The sequence below is a fragment of the Liolophura sinensis genome, chromosome 7 (assembly GCF_032854445.1).
Source record: "Liolophura sinensis isolate JHLJ2023 chromosome 7, CUHK_Ljap_v2, whole genome shotgun sequence".
NCBI lineage: Eukaryota > Metazoa > Mollusca > Polyplacophora > Chitonida > Chitonidae > Liolophura > Liolophura sinensis.
In genome coordinates this window covers 9964938-9989971 of record NC_088301.1, presented here as the reverse complement: position 1 = coordinate 9989971, position 25034 = coordinate 9964938, and the positions used below count along the sequence as shown (strand labels likewise).

Below are 25034 nucleotides of genomic sequence, written 5' to 3'. Positions count from 1 at the left end.
GATCTTGCAAAAATAAAGAATTCTTGACACAAACATTTCTTGACAGGTGGCCTGTGTTCATATTATATTTAACTTACTTTTTAATTACACCTTTAAGTGTGTGCTCAGTAAATAGGTTAATGGCTTACAGAGCTGTATGGTTCTGCATGAATTCATCTTGGCGCTGGGAAACGGCTTACAATCTTGCCTCTTCCCAGAACACCAGAACTTCACACAGGGCCATACAAGCCAATAATGTATATACATACTGCATTACATGGACAAATAATTTGGCGATATGTATAAAGCATGCATATACCAGTGTATTCCAATGGTTGATGGATTGGATTGGTGTTTTGGCCATACTCCAGAATATCTCACTCGTGTCATGGCAGCCAGCATTTTGTTGGGAGGAAAGATGGTTGGGGGTGGGGAGCCCACTGGAAAACCCACGGGGAAACCCACAACCATCTGCAGGTTGCTGAAAGCATGACCTGAACTTCAACTCATTTACTTATTTGTTTGGTTTTTATGCCGTTCTCCAAAATATTTCACCTATACGACGGCGGCCAGAGTGATCACAATGGTGAAAGGCTCTTGGGCCATTGTGCTTTGCTAGCATGCTAACCACCGATTGTTGATGTATGTAATTGTTGGGCACGTACGCCTACGTTTTTGTGTATATGTCACTTTTTACTTTCCATAGGCCAGAGTGTTCAGACAGTGGTATGATGACCATGTCCAGAACTTCCCAGTCACTGAGAGTGCTCAGCTGACAAACATCATGGAGCTGACCAGTCACCTGCTGTATTTCTATAATGACCAGACTGATGGCCAGCGACTTGTAAGTCCTGTCGATGATAAGCAGTTTTTGACTTGAATTCTTTTTTAAGCATTTAATCTAAGCAAGCAAAAATTTTTTATTCCAGTTATTTACAATTTCAATTTTTTTTTTTTTATAAACATACACTTTTTGGGGTTAAAAAATATAAGACATGAATAAATATAAAAAACAGTGGACTAATTATCAAATCACAAAAATGAAAGGGTGGCTGTGTTTTGTGTTGTAGACATGGCTGTGTCAGCAGATCCTTCGTGTGAAAGAAAAGTATATTGAGTTCATGTATGGACGACATGAACAGATGGAGTATCAGCTCAAGTGTTTGTTATCTCTTTGTCTCAGGTAACTTGTATTATTACCCCGTGTTGGTAGGACACACAACATTTTGATTCAAACTCAGTCTCCCCTGCTGTCACTGTGCATGTGGACTCAGTAACAATAAGCAGTAGGTGACTCTTATGTGGCTGTGTGCATGCACAGTCAAAGTTTGTCACTTAGAAGTCGGTGGTTAACACCTGGCGCCGGTTTCTTTCACCCAAATAATAGACCCTTCCTCACTGTCAATCAAGAAAGCGCAATTGACCAATCATAAGCAGTATTGTTGCAAATAGTTCAACAGTATGTCTCACACATTGGTTACAAATGTTCAATCTCTCTGTGACATCATGACGTCACAATTACTTTTGTCCAGAATAGAATGAAAAGTGACATTGTCACAAGAAGGGGTGGTGGGACATAGGATGTGTTGGATCCACCCATTGACTTGTGAGGAAACGGAAGTGGAGCATTAAACCACACTAATAAATGTAATAACACATGCATTTTTATTTTGAATTGAAAAAAGTTGGTTTATTCCATCACTATTTGGTATGTCAGGCATATCCTATAGAAATTTGAATTGCATACTTCAAACAGATCCAACATAGTCATCATAAAATAGCATAAAAGGCCTGCCAATACTTACCTGTGTTTTTTCATAAACAGTATTCCCATCAGAATTTGTACCACAGTAACTTACTTGACATGTCAGGCCTGGAACCACCAAAAATATTTTAACAAACAAAGTATCCACATGTATTACACTGCAAATACTGTAATTTTTCACCCTTTTTGCGTGTTTACTGGGTGTTTATTCAAGCATATTGTGAAGGTAGTATTGGGTGTAGACTGACAAAATTGTACTTTTTGTGAAGCCCTAAAATTGGCTAATCCAAATAAATGTAGAGTTTTGTCTCCAAAATCAAATTAAAAAGGTACTTAAATTGCAATGAAAGTTGCTCTTTCGTATGCAATATGTTGAGGAATTGGGGTATGTTGGATTTTGTGTTATATGCAAATATATTGTAGTGTAGCGTAATTTAATGAGGGTGCATGACTTGTGGTGTCTGTGTTGGCAGCTATCTGGAGAGCATTGCTCCCACACCTGTCCCTATAGCCATCCCCATGAGGATGCTGGAGGTATTTACCAGCCCAGAGAGTTATCAGGCAGTTGCAGAGAAAGCAAGACGACCGGACACAGAATACCGCATTTACAAGTTTCTCATCAACAAAGGTGAGGCACCAGTTTGTCTATGTTAGTCTCTCACCCTAAAAAATCCTAGTGTTTTATTCAATTCTAGATGGTTGTAACATGCCAGCATGGCGCAATGACCCAGGAGCCTCACACCAATGCGGTTGCTATGAGTTCACGTTCAGCTCATGCTGGCTTCCTCTCCAGCTGTACATGGGAAGGTCTTCCGGCTACCTGCGGATGATCGTGGGTTTCCCCCGGGCTCTGCGCGGTTTCCTCCCATCACAGTGCTGGCCGCTGTTGTATAAGTGAAATATTCTTAAGTATACTTAAGTATAAAACACCAATCAAATAAGTAAATAAATAGGTCAAAAGGCGCAGCTTAAAATAAACATATTAGAATAGGCTTTATGGGAATGGTGAATTAATTTGTGATTTTACTTTATGTTTTTTAGCATTGATATTGTAGCATATGTATTGTGCATACACTCTTTACATCCTCCCTCCTCGAACGAAGTTGAGTTGTTTATAAGTACATGTAACATGGCATTCATATACATGTCTGTAGGGTGTAACTGCAGGGCCTAAAGTGAGCTGAAAAATAATGGTGACAAAGGGAGGGATAACAACAGCAGTCATTTTAAAATTCATCGTCTGCCAGTGGTGTACATGAGTCTACATGTATCCCTGCAGGAAAGCAGAAATCAGTGCGGAATGAGCCAGATTTCCCCATTATCTAAACTTTAGATCTGGATGAACAAAATACATGACTTGAAGGCTTTAACTATAAGAAACCCCAAAGTGTAAACTGGTACGTTTTCACCTGTTTTCAGGATATTTTGGGTGCATGCGAACTGTGCTGAATGAGAAAGTACCATCCAGTCTGGACAAGACCACCGAGCCACCAACACCTGTAGCAGCCAGTATCTTTGATCTTATCATGAAACCAATCTGCTACGCAGCATCCAGCCCAGATAAAAACTTTAGGTAATTGCTGTTAAACTTGTGAGCATGTTGAAGACAAAAAGTTCAGGTAAAGTGGTGTTCTTCATGGCTCTACTTGTATTTCACAGACAGTACTTCAGGAATGGGACATACATAGTAATATGTCCCAAGAGGTGCATTTTTAGAGGCAAATTTATTGTCATGAAATATTATTGTTCGTGTTGAAAATTACATATTTCCACTATATTATCATACTACTTCCCAAACAAACCTCAAACACCTTTTTGAGATCAGTTTAAAAGAATTAGGCAAAATGTGCAAGCGAGTAATGGGTGAAATTTAAGATCATCTTTTGCTCCATACCGTATCATTGTAAAACATTCAGGTAAATTATGTTGCTTAATACGTCATTTCTGAGTGAATCCATATTTAAAAAAAAAAAAAAAAAAGTCCTGGAATGCGTATTGGTTTCATTGGTTAAATTTACTTGTGCTAATGTTCTTCCTGTTTTATTCACTCAAAAAACGAAAACAAAACAAGAGCATCCTTAAAAAATTGTGACAGACCACACCACTACTGCCCTTTATAGCTGTGCAGTGAAGGGTCAGACACCATTGGTGAGTGACAATAGCTTATTTTCCTAATGATAGGTGTTCAGGTTCTAATTCCATTAATTAAAATCATGGATTCCAGATCGTTCTTGTGTTTTTCAGTCAGTCCGTTCTGAAGGCAGTGTGTAAAGCTCTCCTGTGCCCGTCCTACACTGAACAGATTGGACACTTCCTTCTGCCTGCTATGGCATATGGCCGCTATCCATTCCCTTTGGTAGAACTGATCCAGGCTCTTATATCAGAAAGCCCTGGGGAATCCCCTAGTGAATCCATGGAGAAGTGGACAGGGACCTCAGCCAGACTTAACACCACTACTGCTCTACCACTCACACCCTGGCTGCTTTGTGCTCTACTCACCCTGGGAGAAAAGGGACTACGTATGTACACTGAACATGCTGGCTTCACAGGGATGATCTGACTTTTAACTTATGTGTTGGACAATAAAGTATTGTGCTCTGCTGGTGACACAAAATACTGTATTTAGATGTATGGTGTGTGTTGTTTGTTATGCCTAAGTTACACTGTTTGATTAAATATTGAACTGGTATGGTTTCATAGGACTGACAGTCCAATTCCACCCTTTATGGAACTTGTATACTCTATAAATGAAACATTCCTATTTGTATATTCCTAATTCACCTTTTACAAGATAAACTGCCTGACAGTTCATCATTTTCCCATAATTCCAGTAGTACGGGCTATTGTTGGCTATTACAAAAGTTTAATCATAACATCGTTTTTGTTATGATTGTTATCTTCATCTGTCATACAGAGAACCTCACTCCAAGAGAGATGTTACAGTATGTGCTTGTGCTAAAGACATTGGTGATGGAGTTACCCCCTCCTCGTGGTGCACAGATGGACCAGGGAGAATCTGACAGTGAAGATGAAGGCATGGTGATAGATCAGGAGGTATTTATTTATTTATTTATTTATTTGATTGGTGTTTTACGCCGTACTCTAGAATATTTCACTTAGACGACGGCAGCCAGCATTATGGTGAGAGAAAACCGAGCAGAACCCTAAAAAAACCCACGACCATCTGTAAGTTGACGGCAGACCTCCCCACGTACGGCCGGAGAGGAATCCAGCATGAAGCAGGAGGTAGAAGAAAGTGTGTTTATCACAAAGCAATGAAATATGTACATGTGGTATGAATTAGTGCATTTATGAGGATATTGGTAGATATTGGTTGATGGTTTTTGCATTTTCCAGCCCATTAACAGTTACAGAAGTAATAGTTAATATCAACTTGACCTATTGTAGCTTTGTGGATCCAGTCCCTACATGTACATGTTATGATTCTGTATATTTATGTATGAAAATGTTATTGGTTGAATATAGTGTGATTTCTCGTCATCTTGCATGTAAATTTTGCTGACGTGAATATGTGATTTCCAGTTGTTGTGTGTGTATTAAGTATTCCTACAAAGGAATAAAGAGATTTGAGTCTGTGTGATCATGCTTATGAATGTTGGAACACTGATAATGTGTTTTCAGGTTGTCTCCTACAGCAGTGTGGAAGACTTAAGAGAGGACTGCTTGAGATTACTCAACTCTCAAGATCTCGTTAAGGCTGTGATGTTCTCTACTGTGCATTATCCTGAGCCCGCTACCTTCACTGCTGTCTGTACAATATGCCATTGCTTACTCGCTGTACAAAGACTTCCAGTGCATAAAACAAGGTCAGTTTCTTCAATGAACACTGCTGTTTTTGTTATTTTGAGTGACATCTGTGTTGTACATGTAGGAGTCTGGAGGGGTGATGCCATTTCAAATATATAACCATTTACCAGTGTCGCCACATGTTCAAACAGCGCAATGTTTTTGTCCAGAAATTTGTCTGTTAGAGACAGCAACATGAAGATGGGGTGTGGTTTCCTCTGGGCTTCACACATATTTCTTCACCCATCATATGTGTTAACTATTCTTGACTGTGATACAGCAATCAAATAAATATCAGTAATCAGTATGACATGCCACAATGACATGGCTCAAATGATCCCAATCATTGCTGCAGTCAAATTTTATTTACATTGTCATGTATCTGATCCTGATAAATATGATGATTTCCTTTCTGGTTTCGTCACATTATTATGTGAAATATGAAAATATTTGATGTTTCAGGTTGCTTTACACTTTAGCATATAATGCCAGTTTCATAAAACATCTTTGGGAGAGTTGTCTGTCTGTCTCTGCAGCATCTGTGACTGGGTAAGTTTTCACAAGTTGATTTTTAATGAAGCTTTGTTTACTTTTAACTTTTTTACATGTATGTGGACAAACCACTCCTGGGATAAAAATGGGAGCAAAACGCTCTTACTGTAATGCTTCAATCTTTTTGCATGTTTGCTAGGTGTTTATTCAGGCATGTTCTGAAGGCATTAATCTGTGTTGACTGATAAAATGTCACTTTTTGTGTAGCCTTGAAACTGGCTAATCCAACCAATGTAGTTTTGTCTCTAAAATCCAGATGTGCATAAATTCAACTGTAAGTTGTTCTTTCGTATGCAAAAAGGTTGGGTAATTAGAGTATGTACATATCGGTAAGAATAGGAAATAATCAATGTTTTATCTAAGTATTTAAGTCAGTAAAAAGTAGGTTAAATAGGTCTGGTGTGGTCAGGAAGCTGCTGAAACATAAAAGAAATCAATTTAACATTCAAAAATGAAGAGGGGCCTCCGTGGCTCAGTCGGTTAGCGCGCTAGCGCAGCGTAGTGACCCAGAAGCCTCTCACCAATGCGGTCGCTGTGAGTTCAAGACCAGCTCATGCTGGCTTCCTCCCCGGCCGTACGTGGGAAGGTCTGCCAGCAACCTGCGGATGGTCGTGGGTTTCCGCCGGGCTCTGCCCGGTTTCCACCCACCATAATGCTGGCCGCCGTCGTATAAGTGAAATATTCTTGAGTACGGCGTAAAACACCAATCAAAAAAAAAAAAAAAAAAAAAAAAAAAAAAAAAAATCAAAAATGAAGAATATCTCATCAGAGTCATTCAGCTTTCGGTAAGCAATCAGTCAGAATGGTTTCTTTTGGTTTTGGCACCATCGTGTTCTTAGGGCCTGAATGCCATGGAGGGAAGATTATCTCAAGATCTTCCCCACAGGTGTGTATGTTGTAATTTTACAGTTGGCCTGTACCACATATTATTTACAGATCCCAAATATGTATCTTACATGTGTTACCAGAACGGTTACATTCGCTTATCACTCTTACAGGTCTCAGACCCATCTGTTGCAAATGTTAGGAGATTTACAAATGTTATCTGGATGGTTGTCTTTGTTACATTCATCTTGTTTCTGGTGTTACAGATCACAAACCCGTCTGTTACAAATGTTATCAGGAGGGTTGCAGATGTCCCCACATGATGTGGAGAGAATCATCCCCATGTTATCAGTATTCTGCTCTCTGTTCAGCCACTCGCTTCTCACACTACACGATGCTGAGTTCTATGGGGGATTCAAAGGTGAGAACGTTTTACTTTCCCCATTTTGTCATGTGCTTTGATGCTGAACTCGGTTTACAGTATCGGGCCTGTTTTCCTGTATTTTTTGAGAAAGTTCAAATTTACTTTTCACTTAGTGTAAAATTTTTATATCCATCCGTGATTTTCTGCAGGCCATGCCTTTTGTTGTAAAATCACCAAGCCAGTCCTTGTGAGTAAACAGAGATTAATAGTGTCCATGGATGTACCCTCCCCTGTACACAGATATTGGCTTAACAGCGTACTCTTCATGGTTCCCATTACACATATTCAGTGCCTTCTTGTATATAAAGATTATACAAGACCTAAGGACACTTAACCAGTAACATCTTTCTTCAAATCACCACTGTTTCAGACAAGTAAAAAGACATTTATCCCCCATTTTGATCAGTATATTGTTTAAACAGTAGAGATGTGATTCACATTTAATACTGAGCTTATTTAGCACTATTCCTTTAATGTACTGTCCTCTTAGCATAAAGTGAAATATTCTTGAATTTGGCATGAAACACATATCGAATAAATAACTAATCTGATATGTTTGTATATTGTTGTTTACTCTGTACTGTAAGTGTAACAATAATGATCAAAAGGCTGTAAAACATCAACTATGCCAGTGAAAAATAGTTTCAGTTGAACCCTGGGGCCAGTTGTTCAAAAGTGTATTAAAGTTAAGCCAGACCTAAACTTTAATACCAGTCTCATTCTAATACAAAGTGAATGACACCTAAGTCTGGACTAAAGCTCACGCCAGTCTTAATTCTTAATACACTTTTGAACAGCTGGGCACAGACTTATGTTTCTCCCTTCTGAGAGATCATTTATAACATTATTCATACACATATTCACTAATGGACACATGTACTTCAATATATTAACACAAACTTAACATCAACATCTTTATAAACAAGTGCAAAGTGCAATTCATTAGTGAGGTACTCAACGATTTGTACAGGGGGGATAATTTGTGACAATGAAAAGTGGAGTATGTTCTCATATTTTTGTGGAGGGTGAATGAATACCCAATTAGCTGGTAGATAAACTTAACATCAACATGTTTATAAACAAGTGCAAAGTGCAATTCATTAGTGAGGTACTCAACGATTTGTACAGGGGGGATAATTTGTGACAATGAAAAGTGGAGTATGTTCTAATATTTTTGTGGAGGGTGAAAGAATACTCAATTAGCTGGTAGATATTCAGCTGGGGTTCCCTGCTGGGATTTATTTGGGTTAATACAGTCAAAGTCCTTGAGCTGTATTTTTCTCTCTCATTATTGTGGTTTATCTGTATATGAGGTTTTGACGTTGTTTGTGTATAAAGTAATGATTTTCTTTTAAATGAATGTACAAGTGATCAAATTGAAGTAGAATCTTAAAATTCTTATTATGCTAATCAAAGTATGAGTTTTTGTCGAGTTTTCTTAAAAAGCATTCGCATTTTTCATACTTCAAAATTTTGTGATGGTAATAATTTCTTTTCAAAGAAGTGAATGAACACTGTGGAAAGATTTAATAAAACCAAAGAAACGCTTCTGTAGTGTATGATAATGTAAAGAATTATTGGAGAGACCTCTAACAGGGGGCTTTGAGTTCAGTAGAATTCCTGACCAGTAAATGTTTGAAACCTTGAAAGAATGATTGGATATATATACTGATATTTCTGCAGTTGTTTGTTAGGGTGTACATGTATACAAATGGATTTTTGGAGTCCGCAATCTGTAAGACACATGGTTTGTGATTGTGTTGCTTATCTGCTTGTGATGAATGTAAAATTTGTTGAGGAATGGTGGTCAGAAGTAATAGTTTTATCTCTGGCATTTGATGAAAAGTTTTAATAAGGTTTTATTTTCTAAAGGTGAGATGTTAAATTTGTTTGGCAATGAATTGAATATATTTTGTTTGTGTATGTATTGGAAAATAGTAGTCTTTGAAAAAATACTTCTAGAGGATTAATTCATTTTTTTTCCGTTTTTTGCAATTGGAAACTTGTATTTCCAAAACATGTACATTCTCTTAATCACAAATATGCACTGATTATTTTCTTAACATGTTTCTGATAAAGATGTGAACTGTTGGTGGTAAAGTAAAGAGATGTGTACTTGTGATGAATCAGTTTCTATAAAGAACTAAATTTATTGAAGAACTAACTTTTTAAAGTACCTGATATATGAAAAGTGAAGTAAATCAAGATTAATTGAGGACCAGGACCTTATGTTTATAGTTAATCATGAATAATACATTTTCAGAGTGATAGCACCTAAGAATTGGTGTGTTTACATGTAATGAAGCATGCCTTGCCTGTTGTCTCCTGAAAAGTGGAACCATATCAGACTTACTGTTGAAAGTTAATGATTGACCACAGGTATTAAGGATGAGTATAGCCAGCAGACATTGATGTATATACTTCTTAGTACCAGCCATCTCACTTGGCTGTAAGTTTAACACCAATCACTGGTAAGAAGATTGCCCTGTAAGAAATGGCTGAAGATATTGTCTGCTGTCTATACATAACTGGCACCACCATATCACACCTGGGCACTACATATCAATGTGTGATGAGTTAAAGTGTCAGACACTGTTTGGTGTTTGTATACATGCATATATAACAGAACTGTACCATTTGTGGTTGTTGAACACCAGTTACTGGGTACAACAATTTGTATTTAGATTGACCTTTAATAGCGTGGGGTTCTGTGGTTCCAGTTGTGGTAAAGACAAGATGGGATATTAAGTGGATTGACTTTCTGACTGGATATTGAACTCAGCAGTGGATGATTGATGTTTAATAACCTGTTGTGATGTGTTGTCAGGAAAGTGTGGCTGCAGACTGATTTGGTACAATATCTGTTAAGCATTATCAGTCTTGAAACATGTGAATACCTGGAAATGTTGAATACCAGTTGCGATGTGTATATTCTCATGTAGAGGACCGTTAAGTTTTGAAGCCTTGTCTCTAATGGGGAATAAGATTTAATGTTTATGTATTCTTTATTTGAACACAGTAAATCCATGTAGTGATGATGTAAAAGATATCTCTGGAGTTGCTTTATTATGTGGTAATTTTGTTTTCCCATCTTATAGGTTTTAGACACTTTGCATGTAATAGGAATCTGTTATGGCTGTGGCATATTCCAGATGTCCTTTAGATGCCTGAATGCAACAATGCTTCAAATAATGTAAGAATTCATAAACCTAATCAGGACTGTTTGTCACTAAGAAATGAGACATTTTCAGGACATGGGTGAATACTGGTGCTGTAAGAACAGGAATCTTGTCAAAGTTTGTCATTGAAACTTTTAAGTAAAACACATGGAGAAAGATTATGAAATATATTCATGAATGGAATTGAGCAAAGAGCAGAAATGACATTGACAACAGCAAACAAGTGTATGTGGTTGAATGAAAATTTTATTATGTCAATGTAACAAAGAGCAAAAATAAAGAAGGAAGACAATAACATAAACTTAATAAGCAATGTAACAATATATGGACATAATTGTATTTACCCTTAGAATTATTGAACCATCTGTAGAGGGGGAATAATTTGTGGCAATGAAAAGAACTCTGTTGACAAGTCATGCTGTAAAAGTTGAGTACAGGATTTGGAAACTTTACATTGTTTGTATTGAGTGACTTGATCATTGGATAAAGAAGACATGAGTTCTAAGGAATCTCTGATTTTGCGTAAGATTTCAAAGTTATCACGGCCATGAATGGTGATGGTAAAAGTGTCTGTGGTGTCAAGTTTCCTCTTGTGAGCGGCCCTGGGTTTGTCGCCTGTGGTGTAGCTGGGAGAGGAAGCTGGAGGTTTAGGTAAATAGGACTTTTCCTCCAGCCTCTTGTCACGGGCAGGACAGGCACAGATGCGGATGTCTACAGCGGCTCTTCCCAGAACTAGCTGGTCGTTCTCTAGGGTGAAGACAATCTGCATTGGTCTTCTGTTGGGTCCTCCCACACAGGATCCCAGACACATGAACTGGTAGAGATAGGTGAGATGAGGGCAGCCAGCCTGTGGCTGCTGATAAGGAGTGAGCACACTGTGTCTGCCTGTGGAAGGATCGTCCAGGTAGTGACTGAGTTGATGCTCACAGCGAACAAGGTGACTAGGAGCAGGGTGGTTCTGGTTGTGCTCTCTGCTGCTGACATGGTTAGGACACCGTGTGACCACACCTTGAGCGTGTTCTGCCTTGCTGAAAACGGCCATGGCTCGGATAATACTGCCCTCTGGTGGAGGCTGACTGGTGTGAAACTGGACCGGACAGGAGCTGGCCATCTTGACATAAAGCTTGTGGCCGAGGACAGAGTATGTCCAGCTTGTGGACTTGGTCTCTTTCTGAGGTGGAGAAAAGGAGACTTGGAATCCGTATGTGCCAGGATAATTGGTGTTGGAAGGAGTGGAATGTTTGGCATACACTTGCTCTCCTGAAGGACTTGTGACAATCTGAGGTGAGGTTTGACCAGGACAGGATGGGGTTGTTGCTATGTGGGTAGGAGAACTGGGCAGAGGACTGGTCACTGTGGATATTTGACCAGCAGTCTGAGATGTGGGAGAAGAGTTCATTTTGGAGACCAGCTCACAAGGTATGTCCTCGGTTGTTAACTCAGAGTGGAGATCCTCCAGGGATGAACCAAGAAGGTTATGCTCTATGTCAGCCTCTGTGGTGAGGGTAGGGTAAGAGTTATCTGGGCTGAGCTCCTCAAGGCTTGTCCACAGTTGTAGAAAGTCCTGATAGGAATGTTGAGAGAGGTGGTGAGAGTAAGCCATGTTGGAAATCGATCTGAGTGAGAAGTGAGATGTGGTCAGTGTGCTGAAGTATATATAAGACATTTCTCCCAGACCAGGGACAGAAAAGGGGCCGAGTTGTCCTCACAGCTCAGTGGGGCACCTCTTTGATGGTTCTGACCCAGGGAATGACTGGGTGGAGTCTATTCTAATATTTTTTTGTGGAGGGGGAAAGAATACCCAATTAGCTGGTAGATATTCAGCTGGGGTTCCCTGCTGGGATTTATTTGGGTTAATCCAATCAAAGTCTGTGAGCTGTATTTCTCTCTCATTATTGTGGTTTATCTGTATATGAGGTTTTTGATATTGTTTGTGTATTAAATAATGATTTTCTTTTAAATGAATGTACAAGTGATCAACTTGAAGTAGAAGGTTAAAATTCTTATTATGCTAATCAAAGTATGAGTTTTTGTCGAGTTTTCCTGACAAAGCATTTGCATTTTTCATACTTCACATTTTTGTGATAGTATAATTTTCTTCTCCAAGAAATGAATGAACACTTTTGAAAGATTTAATAAAACCAAAAGAAAGAATCATGTAGTGTATGATAATGTAAAGAATTATTGGAGAGACCTCTAACAGGGGGCTTTGAGTTGTGTGGAATTCCTGACCAGTAAATGTTTGAAACCTTGAAAGAATGATTGGATATATATACTGATATTTCTGCAGTTGTTTGTTAGGGTGTACATGTATACAAATGGATTTTTGGAGTCTGCAATCTGTAAGACACATGGTTTGTGATTGTGTTGCTTATCTGCTTGTGATGAATGTAAAATTTGTTGAGGAATGGTGGTCAGAATTAATAGTTTTATCTCTGGCATTTGATGAAAAGTTTTAAGAAGGTTTTATTTTCTAAAGGTGAGATGTTAAATTTGTTTGGCAATGAATTGAATATATTTTGTTTGTGTATGTATTGAAAAATAGTGGTCTTTGAAAAAATACTTCTAGAGGATTAATTCATTTTTTTTCCGTTTTTTGCAATTGGAAACTTGTATTTCCAAAACATGTACATTCTCTTAATCACAAATATGCACTGATTATTTTCTTAACATGTTTCTGATAAACATGTGAACTGTTGGTGGTAAAGTAAAGAGATGTGTACTTGTGATGAATCAGTTTCTATAAAGAACTAAATTTATTGAAGAACTAACTTTTTAAAGTACCTGATATATGAAAAGTGAAGTAAATCAAGATTAATTGAGGACCAGGACCTTATGTTTATAGTTAATCATGAATAATACATTTTCAGAGTGATAGCACCTAAGAATTGGTGTGTTTACATGTAAAAGGCACCATGACACAGCTGGATGTTAAAGATCAAAGAGCATTGACACAGTTTAAAGGTCAGGATGCCTTGCCTGTTGTCTCCTGAAAAGTGGAACCATATCAGTCTTACTGTTGAAAGTTAATGATTGACCACAGGTATTAAGGATGAGTATAGCCAGCAGACATTGATGTATATACTTCTTGGTACCAGCCATCTCACTTGGCTGTAAGTTTAACACCAATCACTGTTAAGAAGATTGCCCTGTAAGAAATGGCTGAAGATATTGTCTGCTGTCTATACATAACTGGCACCACCATATCACACTTGGGTACTACATATCAATGTGTGATGAGTTAAAGTGTCAGACACTGTTTGGTGTTTGCATACATGCATGTATAACAGAACTGTACCACATGTGGTTGTTGAACACCAATTACTGGGTACAACAATTTGTATTTAGATTGACCTTTAATAGCGTGGGGTTCTGTGGTTCCAGTTGTGGTAAAGACAAGATGGGATATTAAGTGGATTGACTTTCTGACTGGATATTGAACTCAGTAGTGGCTGATTGATGTTTAATAAGCTGTTATGATGTGTTGTCAGGAAAGTGTAGCTGCAGACTGATTTGATATAATATCCTTTAAGCATTATCAGTCTTGAAATACGTGAATACTGGGAAATGTTGAATACCAGTTGTGATGTGTATGTTCTCATGTAGAGGACCCTTGAAGTTTTGAAGCCTTGTCTCTAATGGGGAATAAGATTTAATGTTTATGTATTCTTTATTTGAACACATTAAATCCATGTAGTGGTGATGTAAAAGATATCTCTGGAGTTGCTTTATTATGTGGTAATTTTGTTTTCCCATCATATGGGTTTTAGACACTTTGCATGTAATAGGAATCTGTTATGGCTGTGGCATATTCCAGATGTCCTTTAGATGCCTGAGTGCAACAATGCTTCAAATAATGTAAGAATTCATAAACCTAATCAGGACTGTTTGTCACCAAGAAATGAGACATGTTCAGGACATGGGTGAATACTGGTGCTGTAAGAACAGGAATCTTGTCAAAGTTTGTCATTGAAACTTTTAAGTAAAACACATGGAGAAGAATTATGAAATATATTCATGAATGGAATTGAGCAAAGAGCAGAAATGACATTGACAACAGCAAACAAATGTATGTGGTTGAATGAAAATTTTATTATATCAATGTAAAAAAGAGCAAAAATAAAGAAGGAAAACAATAACATAAACTTAATAAGCAATGTAACAATATATGGACATAATTGTATTTACCCTTAGAATTATTGAACCATCTGTAGAGGGGGAATAATTTGTGGCAATGAAAAGAACTCTGTTGACAAGTCATGCTGTAAAAGTTGAGTACAGGATTTGGAAACTTTACATTGTTTGTATTGAGTGACTTGATCATTGGATAAAGAAGACATGAGTTCTAAGGAATCTCTGATTTTGCGTAAGATTTCAAAGTTATCACGGCCATGAATGGTGATGGTAAAAGTGTCTGTGGTGTCAAGTTTCCTCTTGTGAGCGGCCCTGGGTTTGTCGCCTGTGGTGTAGCTGGGAGAGGAAGCTGGAGGTTTAGGTAAATAGGACTTTTCCTCCAGCCTCTTGTCACGGGCAGGACAGGCACAGATGCGGATGTCTACAGCGGCTCTTCCCAGAACTAGCTGGTCGTTCTCTAGGGTGAAGACAATCTGCATTGGTCTTCTGTTGGGTCCTCCCACACAGGATCCCAGACACATGAACTGGTAGAGATAGGTGAGATGAGGGCAGCCAGCCTGTGGCTGCTGATAAGGAGTGAGCACACTGTGTCTGCCTGTGGAAGGATCGTCCAGGTAGTGACTGAGTTGATGCTCACAGCGAACAAGGTGACTAGGAGCAGGGTGGTTCTGGTTGTGCTCTCTGCTGCTGACATGGTTAGGACACCGTGTGACCACACCTTGAGCGTGTTCTGCCTTGCTGAAAACGGCCATGGCTCGGATAATACTGCCCTCTGGTGGAGGCTGACTGGTGTGAAACTGAACAGGACAGGAGCTGGCCATCTTGACATAAAGCTTGTGGCCGAGGGCAGAGTATGTCCAGCTTGTGGATTTGGTCTCTTTCTGAGGTGGAGAGAAGGAGACTTGGAATCCGTATGTGCCAGGATAATTGGTGTTGGAAGGAGTGGAATGTTTGGCATACACTTGCTCTCCTGAAGGACTTGTGACAATCTGAGGTGAGGTTTGACCAGGACAGGATGGGGTTGTTGCTATGTGGGGAGGAGAACTGGGCAGAGGACTGGTCACTGTGGATATTTGACCAGCATACTGAGATGTGGGAGAAGAGTTCATTGTGGAGACCAGCTCACAAGGTATGTCCTCAGTTGTTAACTCAGAGTGGAGATCCTCCAGGGATGAACCAAGAAGGTTATGCTCTGTGTCAGCCTCTGTGGTGAGGGTAGGGTAAGAGTTATCTGGGCTGAGCTCCTCAAGGCTTGTCCACAGTTGTAGAAAGTCCTGATAGGAATGTTGAGAGAGGTGGTGAGAGTAAGCCATGTTGGAAATCGATCTGAGTGAGAAGTGAGATGTGGTCAGTGTGCTGAAGTATATATAGGATATTCCTCCCAGACCAGGGACAGAAAAGGGGCCGAGTTGTCCTCACAGCTCAGTGGGGCACCTCTTTGATGGTTCTGACCCAGAGAATGACTGGGTGGAGTCAATTCTAATATTTTTTTGTGGAGGGGGAAAGAATACCCAATTAGCTGGTAGATATTCAGCTGGGGTTCCCTGCTGGGATTTATTTGGGTTAATCCAATCAAAGTCTGTGAGCTGTATTTTTCTCTCTCATTATTGTGGTTTATGTGTATATGAGGTTTTTGATATTGTTTGTGTATGAAATAATGATTTTCTTTTAAATGAATGTACAAGTGATCAAATTGAAGTAGAAAGTTAAAATTCTTATTATGCTGATCAAAGTATGAGTTTTTGTCAAGTTTTCCTGAAAAGCATTTGCATTTTTCATACTTCACATTTTTGTGATGGTAATAACTTTCTTCTCCAAGAAATGAATGAACACTTTTGAAAGATTTAATAAAACCAAAAGAAAGAATCATGTAGTGTATGATAATGTAAAGAATTATTGGAGAGACTTCTAACAGGGGGCTTTGAGTTGTGTAGAATTCCTGACCAGTAAATGTTTGAAACCTTGAAAGAATGATTGGATATATGTACTGATATTTCTGCAGTTGTTTGTTAGGGTGTACATATATAGAAATGGATTTTTGGAGTCCGCAATCTGTAAGACACATGGTTTTGTGTTTGTGTTGCTTATCTGCTTGTGATGAATGTAAAATTTGTTGAGGAATGGTGGTCAGAATTAATAGTTTTATCTCTGGCATTTGATGAAAAGTTTTAAGAAGGTTTTATTTTCTAAAGGTGAGATGTTAAATTTGTTTGGCAATGAATTGAATATATTTTGTTTGTGTATGTATTGAAAAATAGTAGTCTTTGAAAAAATACTTCTAGAGGATTAATTCATTTTTTTTCCTTTTTTTGGAAAGATGAATTTCAGTATTTTGTAGCAATTGGAAAATTGTATTTCCAAAACATGTACATTCTCTTAATCACAAATATGCACTGATTATTTTCTTAACATGTTTCTGATAAACATGTGAACTGTTGGTGGTAAAGTAAAGAGATGTGTACTTGTGATGAATCAGTTTCTATAAAAAACTAAATTTATTGAAGAACTAACTTTTTAAAGTACCTGATATATGAAAAGTGAAGTAAATCAAGATTAATTGAGGACCAGGACCTTATGTTTATAGTTAATCATGAATAATACATTTTCAGAGTGATAGCACCTAAGAATTGGTGTGTTTACATGTAAAAGGCACCATGACACAGCTGGATGTTAAAGATCAAAGAGCATTGACACAGTTTAAAGGTCAGGATGCCTTGCCTGTTGTCTCCTGAAAAGTGGAACCATATCAGTCTTACTGTTGAAAGTTAATGATTGACCACAGGTATTAAGGATGAGTATAGCCAGCAGACATTGATGTAACATGGAAATGTTGAATACCAGTTGTGATGTGTATGTTCTCATGTAGAGGACCCTTGAAGTTTTGAAGCCTTGTCTCTAATGGGGAATAAGATTTAATGTTTATGTATTCTTTATTTGAACACATTAAATCCATGTAGTGGTGATGTAAAAGATATCTCTGGAGTTGCTTTATTATGTGGTAATTTTGTTTTCCCATCATATGGGTTTTAGACACTTTGCATGTAATAGGAATCTGTTATGGCTGTGGCATATTCCAGATGTCCTTTAGATGCCTGAGTGCAACAATGCTTCAAATAATGTAAGAATTCATAAACCTAATCAGGACTGTTTGTCACCAAGAAATGAGACATGTTCAGGACATGGGTGAATACTGGTGCTGTAAGAACAGGAATCTTGTCAAAGTTTGTCATTGAAACTTTTAAGTAAAACACATGGAGAAGAATTATGAAATATATTCATGAATGGAATTGAGCAAAGAGCAGAAATGACATTGACAACAGCAAACAAATGTATGTGGTTGAATGAAAATTTTATTATATCAATGTAAAAAAGAGCAAAAATAAAGAAGGAAAACAATAACATAAACTTAATAAGCAATGTAACAATATATGGACATAATTGTATTTACCCTTAGAATTATTGAACCATCTGTAGAGGGGGAATAATTTGTGGCAATGAAAAGAACTCTGTTGACAAGTCATGCTGTAAAAGTTGAGTACAGGATTTGGAAACTTTACATTGTTTGTATTGAGTGACTTGATCATTGGATAAAGAAGACATGAGTTCTAAGGAATCTCTGATTTTGCGTAAGATTTCAAAGTTATCACGGCCATGAATGGTGATGGTAAAAGTGTCTGTGGTGTCAAGTTTCCTCTTGTGAGCGGCCCTGGGTTTGTCGCCTGTGGTGTAGCTGGGAGAGGAAGCTGGAGGTTTAGGTAAATAGGACTTTTCCTCCAGTCTCTTGTCACGGGCAGGACAGGCACAGATGCGGATGTCTACAGCGGCTCTTCCCAGAACTAGCTGGTCGTTCTCTAGGGTGAAGACAATCTGCATTGGTCTTCTGTTGGGTCCTCCCACACAGGATCCCAGACACATGAACTGGTAGAGATAGGTGAGATGAGGGCAGCCAGCCTGTGGCTGCTGATAAGGAGTGAGCACACTGTGTCTGCCTGTGGAAGGATCGTCCAGGTAGTGACTGAGTTGATGCTCACAGCGAACAAGGTGACTAGGAGCAGGGTGGTTCTGGTTGTGCTCTCTGCTGCTGACATGGTTAGGACACCGTGTGACCACAGCTTGAGCGTGTTCTGCCTTGCTGAAAACGGCCATGGCTCGGGTAATACTGCCCTCTGGTGGAGGCTGACTGGTGTGAAACTGAACAGGACAGGAGCTGGCCATCTTGACATAAAGCTTGCGGCCGAGGGCAGAGTATGTCCAGCTTGTGGATTTGGTCTCTTTCTGGGGTGGAGAGAAGGAGACTTGGAATCCGTATGTGCCAGGATAATTGGTGTTGGAAGGAGTGGAATGTTTGGCATACACTTGCTCTCCTGAAGGACTTGTGACAATCTGAGGTGAGGTTTGACCAGGACAGGATGGGGTTGTTGCTGTGTGGGGAGGAGAACTGGACAGAGGACTGGTCACTGTGGATATTTGACCAGCGATCTGAGATGTGGGAGAAGAGTTAATTGTGGAGACCGGCTCACAAGGTATGTCCTCGGTTGTTAACTCAGAGTGGAGATCCTCCAGGGATGAACCAAGAAGGTTATGCTCTGTGTCAGCCTCTGTGGTGAGGGTAGGGTAAGAGTTATCTGGGCTGAGCTCCTCAAGGCTTGTCCACAGTTGTAGAAAGTCCTGATAGGAATGTTGAGAGAGGTGGTGAGAGTAAGCCATGTTGGAAATCGATCTGAGTGAGAAGTGAGATGTGGTCAGTGTGCTGAAGTATATATAAGACATTTCTCCCAGACCAGGGACAGAAAAGGGGCCGAGTTGTCCTCACAGCTCAGTGGGGCACCTCTTTGATGGTTCTGACCCAGGGAATGACTGGGTGGAGTCTATTCTAATATTTTTTTGTGGAGGGGGAAAGAATACCCAATTAGCTGGTAGATATTCAGCTGGGGTTCCCTGTTGGGATTTATTTGGGTTAATCCAATCAAAGTCTGTGAGCTGTATTTTTCTCTCTCATTATTGTGGTTTATCTGTATATGAGGTTTTTGATATTGTTTGTGTATTAATTAATGATTTTCTTTTAAATGGATGTACAAGTGATCAAATTGAAGTAGAAGGTTAAAATTCTTATTATGCTGATCAAAGTATGAGCTTTTGTCGAGTTTTCCTGAAAAGCATTTGCATTTTTCATACTTCACATTTTTGTGATGGTAATAACTTTCTTCTCCAAGAAATGAATGAACACTTTTGAAAGATTGAATAAAACCAAAAGAAAGAATCATGTAGTGTATGATAATGTAAAGAATTATTGGAGAGACCTCTAACAGGGTGCTTTGAGTTGTGTAGAATTCCTGACCAGTAAATGTTTGAAACCTTGAAAGAATGATTGGATATATATACTGATATTTCTGCAGTTGTTTGTTAGGGTGTACATATATACAAATGGATTTTTGGAGTCCGCAATCTGTAAGACACATGGTTTTGTGATTGTGTTGCTTATCTGCTTGTGATGAATGTAAAATTTGTTGAGGAATGGTGGTCAGAATTAATAGTTTTATCTCTGGCATTTGATGAAAAGTTTTAAGAAGGTTCTATTTTCTAAAGGTGAGATGTTAAATTTGTTTGGCAATGAATTGAATATATTTTGTTTGTGTATGTATTGAAAAATAGTAGTCTTTGAAAAAATACTTCTAGAGGATTAATTCATTTTTTTTCCTTTTTTTGCAAAGATGAATTTCAGTATTTTGTAGCAATTGGAAACTTGTATTTCCAAACCATGTACATTCTCTTAATCACAAATATGCACTGATTATTTTCTTAACATGTTTCTGATAAAGATGTGAACTGTTGGTGGTAAAGTAAAGAGATGTGTACTTGTGATGAATCAGTTTCTATAAAGAACTAAATTTATTGAAGAACTAACTTTTTAAAGTACCTGATATATGAAAAGTGAAGTAAATCAAGATTAATTGAGGACCAGGACCTTATGTTTATAGTTAATCATGAATAATACATTTTCAGAGTGATAGCACCTAAGAATTGGTGTGTTTACATGTAAAAGGCACCATGACACAGCTGGATGTTAAAGATCAAAGAGCATTGACACAGTTTAAAGGTCAGGATGCCTTGCCAGTTGTCTCCTGAAAAGTGGAACCATATCAGACTTACTGTTGAAAGTTAATGATTGACCACAGGTGTTAAGGATGAGTATAGCCAGCAGACATTGATGTATATACTTCTTGGTACCAGCCATCTCACTTGGCTGTAAGTTTAACACCAATCACTGGTAAGAAGATTGCCCTGTAAGAAATGGCTGAAGATATTGTCTGCTGTCTATACATAACTGGCACCACCATATCACACCTGGGTACTACATATCAATGTGTGATGAGTTAAAGTGTCAGACACTGTTTGGTGTTTGCATACATGCATGTATAACAGAACTGTACCACATGTGGTTGTTGAACACCAATTACTGGGTACAACAATTTGTATTTAGATTGACCTTTAATAGCGTGGGGTTTTGTGGTTCCAGTTGTGGTAAAGACAAGATGGGATATTAAGTGGATTGACTTTCTGACTGGATATTGAACTCAGCAGTGGATTATTGATGTTTAATAACCTGTTGTGATGTGTTGTCAGGAAAGTGTAGCTGCAGACTGATTTGGTACAGTATCTGTTAAGCATTATCAGTCTTGAAACATGTGAATACCTGGAAATGTTGAATACCAGTTGCGATGTGTGTATGTTCTCATGTAGAGGACCCTTGAAATTTTGAAGCCTTGTCTCTAATGGGGAATAAGATTTAATGTTTATGTATTCTTTATTTGAACACAGTAAATCCATGTAATAATGATGTAAAAGATATCTCTGGAGTTGCTTTATTATGTGGTAATTTTGTTTTCCCATCTTATGGGTTTTAGACACTTTGCATGTAATAGGAATCTGTTATGGCTGTGGCATATTCCAGATGTCCTTTAGATGCCTGAATGCAACAATGCTTCAAATAATGTAAGAATTCATAAACCTAATCAGGACTGTTTGTCACCAAGAAATGAGACATTTTCAGGACATGGGTGAATACTGGTGCTGTAAGAACAGGAATCTTGTCAAAGTTTGGCATTGAAACTTTTAAGTAAAACACATGGAGAAGGATTATGAAATATATTCATGAATGGAGTTGAGCAAAGAGCAGAAATCACATTGACAACAGCAAACAAATGTATGTGGTTGAATGAAAATTTTATTATATCAATGTAAAAAAGAGCAAAAATAAAGAAGGAAAACAATAACATAAACTTAATAAGCAATGTAACAATATATGGACATAATTGTATTTACCCTTAGAATTATTGAACCATCTGTAGAGGGGGAATAATTTGTGGCAATGAAAAGAACTCTGTTGACAAGTCATGCTGTAAAAGTTGAGTACAGGATTTGGAAACTTTACATTGTTTGTATTGAGTGACTTGATCATTGGATAAAGAAGACATGAGTTCTAAGGAATCTCTGATTTTGCGTAAGATTTCAAAGTTATCACGGCCATGAATGGTGATGGTAAAAGTGTCTGTGGTGTCAAGTTTCCTCTTGTGAGCGGCCCTGGGTTTGTCGCCTGTGGTGTAGCTGGGAGAGGAAGCTGGAGGTTTAGGTAAATAGGACTTTTCCTCCAGTCTCTTGTCACGGGCAGGACAGGCACAGATGCGGATGTCTACAGCGGCTCTTCCCAGAACTAGCTGGTCGTTCTCTAGGGTGAAGACAATCTGCATTGGTCTTCTGTTGGGTCCTCCCACACAGGATCCCAGACACATGAACTGGTAGAGATAGGTGAGATGAGGGCAGCCAGCCTGTGGCTGCTGATAAGGAGTGAGCACACTGTGTCTGCCTGTGGAAGGATCGTCCAGGTAGTGACTGAGTTGATGCTCACAGCGAACAAGGTGACTAGGAGCAGGGTGGTTCTGGTTGTGCTCTCTGCTGCTGACATGGTTAGGACACCGTGTGACCACACCTTGAGCGTGTTCTGCCTTGCTGAAAACGGCCATGGCTCGGATAATACTGCCCTCTGGTGGAGGCTGACTGGTGTGAAACTGAACAGGACAGGAGCTGGCCATCTTGACATAAAGCTTGCGGCCGAGGGCAGAGTATGTCCAGCTTGTGGATTTGGTCTCTTTCTGGGGTGGAGAGAAGGAGACTTGGAATCCGTATGTGCCAGGATAATTGGTGTTGGAAGGAGTGGAATGTTTGGCATACACTTGCTCTCCTGAAGGACTTGTGACAATCTGAGGTGAGGTTTGACCAGGACAGGATGGGGTTGTTGCTGTGTGGGGAGGAGAACTGGGCAGAGGACTGGTCACTGTGGATATTTGACCAGCGATCTGAGATGTGGGAGAAGAGTTAATTGTGGAGACCGGCTCACAAGGTATGTCCTCGGTTGTTAACTCAGAGTGGAGATCCTCCAGGGATGAACCAAGAAGGTTATGCTCTGTGTCAGCCTCTGTGGTGAGGGTAGGGTAAGAGTTATCTGGGCTGAGCTCCTCAAGGCTTGTCCACAGTTGTAGAAAGTCCTGATAGGAATGTTGAGAGAGGTGGTGAGAGTAAGCCATGTTGGAAATCGATCTGAGTGAGAAGTGAGATGTGGTCAGTGTGCTGAAGTATATATAAGACATTTCTCCCAGACCAGGGACAGAAAAAGGGGCCGAGTTGTCCTCACAGCTCAGTGGGGCACCTCTTTGATGGTTCTGACCCAGGGAATGACTGGGTGGAGTCTATTCTAATATTTTTTTGTGGAGGGGGAAAGAATACCCAATTAGCTGGTAGATATTCAGCTGGGGTTCCCTGTTGGGATTTATTTGGGTTAATCCAATCAAAGTCTGTGAGCTGTATTTTTCTCTCTCATTATTGTGGTTTATCTGTATATGAGGTTTTTGATATTGTTTGTGTATTAATTAATGATTTTCTTTTAAATGGATGTACAAGTGATCAAATTGAAGTAGAAGGTTAAAATTCTTATTATGCTGATCAAAGTATGAGCTTTTGTCGAGTTTTCCTGAAAAGCATTTGCATTTTTCATACTTCACATTTTTGTGATGGTAATAACTTTCTTCTCCAAGAAATGAATGAACACTTTTGAAAGATTTAATAAAACCAAAAGAAAGAATCATGTAGTGTATGATAATGTAAAGAATTATTGGAGAGACCTCTAACAGGGTGCTTTGAGTTGTGTAGAATTCCTGACCAGTAAATGTTTGAAACCTTGAAAGAATGATTGGATATATATACTGATATTTCTGCAGTTATTTGTTAGGGTGTAAATATATATAGAAATGGATTTTTGGAGTCCGCAATCTTTAAGATGCATGGTTTTGTGATTGTGTTGCTTACCTGTTTGTGATGAATGTAAAATTTGTTGAGGAATGGTTGTCAGAAGTAATAGTTTTATCTCTGGCATTTGATGAAAAGTTTTAAGAAGGATTTATTTTCTAAAGGTGAGATGTTAAATTTGTTTGGCAATGAATTGAATATATTTTGTTTGTGTATGTATTGGAAAATAGTAGTCTTTGGAAAAATACTTCTAGAGGATTAATTCATTTTTCCCCTTTTTTTTGCAAAGATGAATTTCATTGTTTTGTAGCAATTGGAAAATTGTATTTTCAAAACATGTACATTCTCTTAATCACAAATATGCACTTATTATTTCCTTAACAAATTTCTAATAAACATGTGAACTGGTGGTGGTAAAGTAAAGAGATGTGTACTTGTGATGAATCAGTTTCTATAAAAAACTAAATTTATTCAAGAACTAACTTTTTAAAGTACCTGATGTATGAAAAGTGAAGTAAATCAAGATTAATTGAGGACCAGGATCTTATGTTTATAGTTAATCATGAATAATACATTTTCAGAGTGATAGCACCTAAGAATTGGTGTGTTTACATGTAAAAGGCACCATGACACAGCTGGATGTTAAAGATCAAAGAGCATTGACACAGTTTTAAGGTCAGGATGCCTTGCCAGTTGTCTCCTGAAAAGTGGCACCATATCAGACTTACTGTTGAAAGTTAATGATTAACCACAGGTATTAAGGATGAGTATAGCCAGCAGACATTGATGTATATACTTCTTGGTACCAGCCATCTCACTTGGCTGTAAGTTTAACACCAGTGACTGGTAAGAAGATTGCCCTGTAAGAAATGGCTGAAGATATTGTCTGCTGTCTATACATAACTGGCACCACCATATCACACCTGGGTACTACATATCAATGTGTGATGAGTTAAAGTGTCAGACACTGTTTGGTGTTTGCATACATGCATGTATAACAGAACTGTACCATTTGTGGTTGTTGAACACCAATTACTGGGTACAACAATTTGTATTTAGATTGACCTTT

At 38.6% G+C, this 25034-nt stretch overlaps 5 protein-coding genes across 5 annotated transcripts in view; 1 reads left to right on the top strand and 4 right to left on the bottom strand.

Annotated features, from left to right (window-relative positions):
- LOC135470395 (ubiquitin-protein ligase E3C-like) overlaps positions 1 to 25034 on the top strand; it is a 63192-nt gene that overhangs the window by 3530 nt on the left and 34628 nt on the right. Inside the window, exons 4-12 of the mRNA XM_064749312.1 lie at positions 686 to 823; positions 1050 to 1162; positions 2218 to 2372; positions 3164 to 3317; positions 3989 to 4263; positions 4659 to 4798; positions 5387 to 5571; positions 6014 to 6100; positions 7195 to 7349. Coding sequence (XP_064605382.1) covers positions 686 to 823; positions 1050 to 1162; positions 2218 to 2372; positions 3164 to 3317; positions 3989 to 4263; positions 4659 to 4798; positions 5387 to 5571; positions 6014 to 6100; positions 7195 to 7349 — 1402 coding nt within the window. The remainder of the gene's footprint in view (positions 1 to 685; positions 824 to 1049; positions 1163 to 2217; positions 2373 to 3163; positions 3318 to 3988; positions 4264 to 4658; positions 4799 to 5386; positions 5572 to 6013; positions 6101 to 7194; positions 7350 to 25034) is intronic.
- Positions 10882 to 12134, bottom strand: LOC135469670 (cellular tumor antigen p53-like). The gene has a single exon (XM_064748223.1). The coding sequence runs from the start codon at positions 12132 to 12134 to the stop codon at positions 10884 to 10886; it is 1251 nt and encodes a 416-aa protein (XP_064604293.1). The 3' UTR covers positions 10882 to 10883.
- LOC135470396 (cellular tumor antigen p53-like) lies at positions 14723 to 17401 on the bottom strand. The gene has a single exon (XM_064749313.1). The coding sequence runs from the start codon at positions 15976 to 15978 to the stop codon at positions 14728 to 14730; it is 1251 nt and encodes a 416-aa protein (XP_064605383.1). The 5' UTR covers positions 15979 to 17401; the 3' UTR covers positions 14723 to 14727.
- On the bottom strand, positions 18122 to 19759 carry LOC135469668 (cellular tumor antigen p53-like). Its single transcript, XM_064748217.1, has one exon. The coding sequence runs from the start codon at positions 19433 to 19435 to the stop codon at positions 18122 to 18124; it is 1314 nt and encodes a 437-aa protein (XP_064604287.1). The 5' UTR covers positions 19436 to 19759.
- Positions 21997 to 23247, bottom strand: LOC135469667 (tumor protein p73-like). The gene has a single exon (XM_064748216.1). It carries the CDS (start codon positions 23245 to 23247, stop codon positions 21997 to 21999), a length of 1251 nt encoding a protein of 416 aa, XP_064604286.1.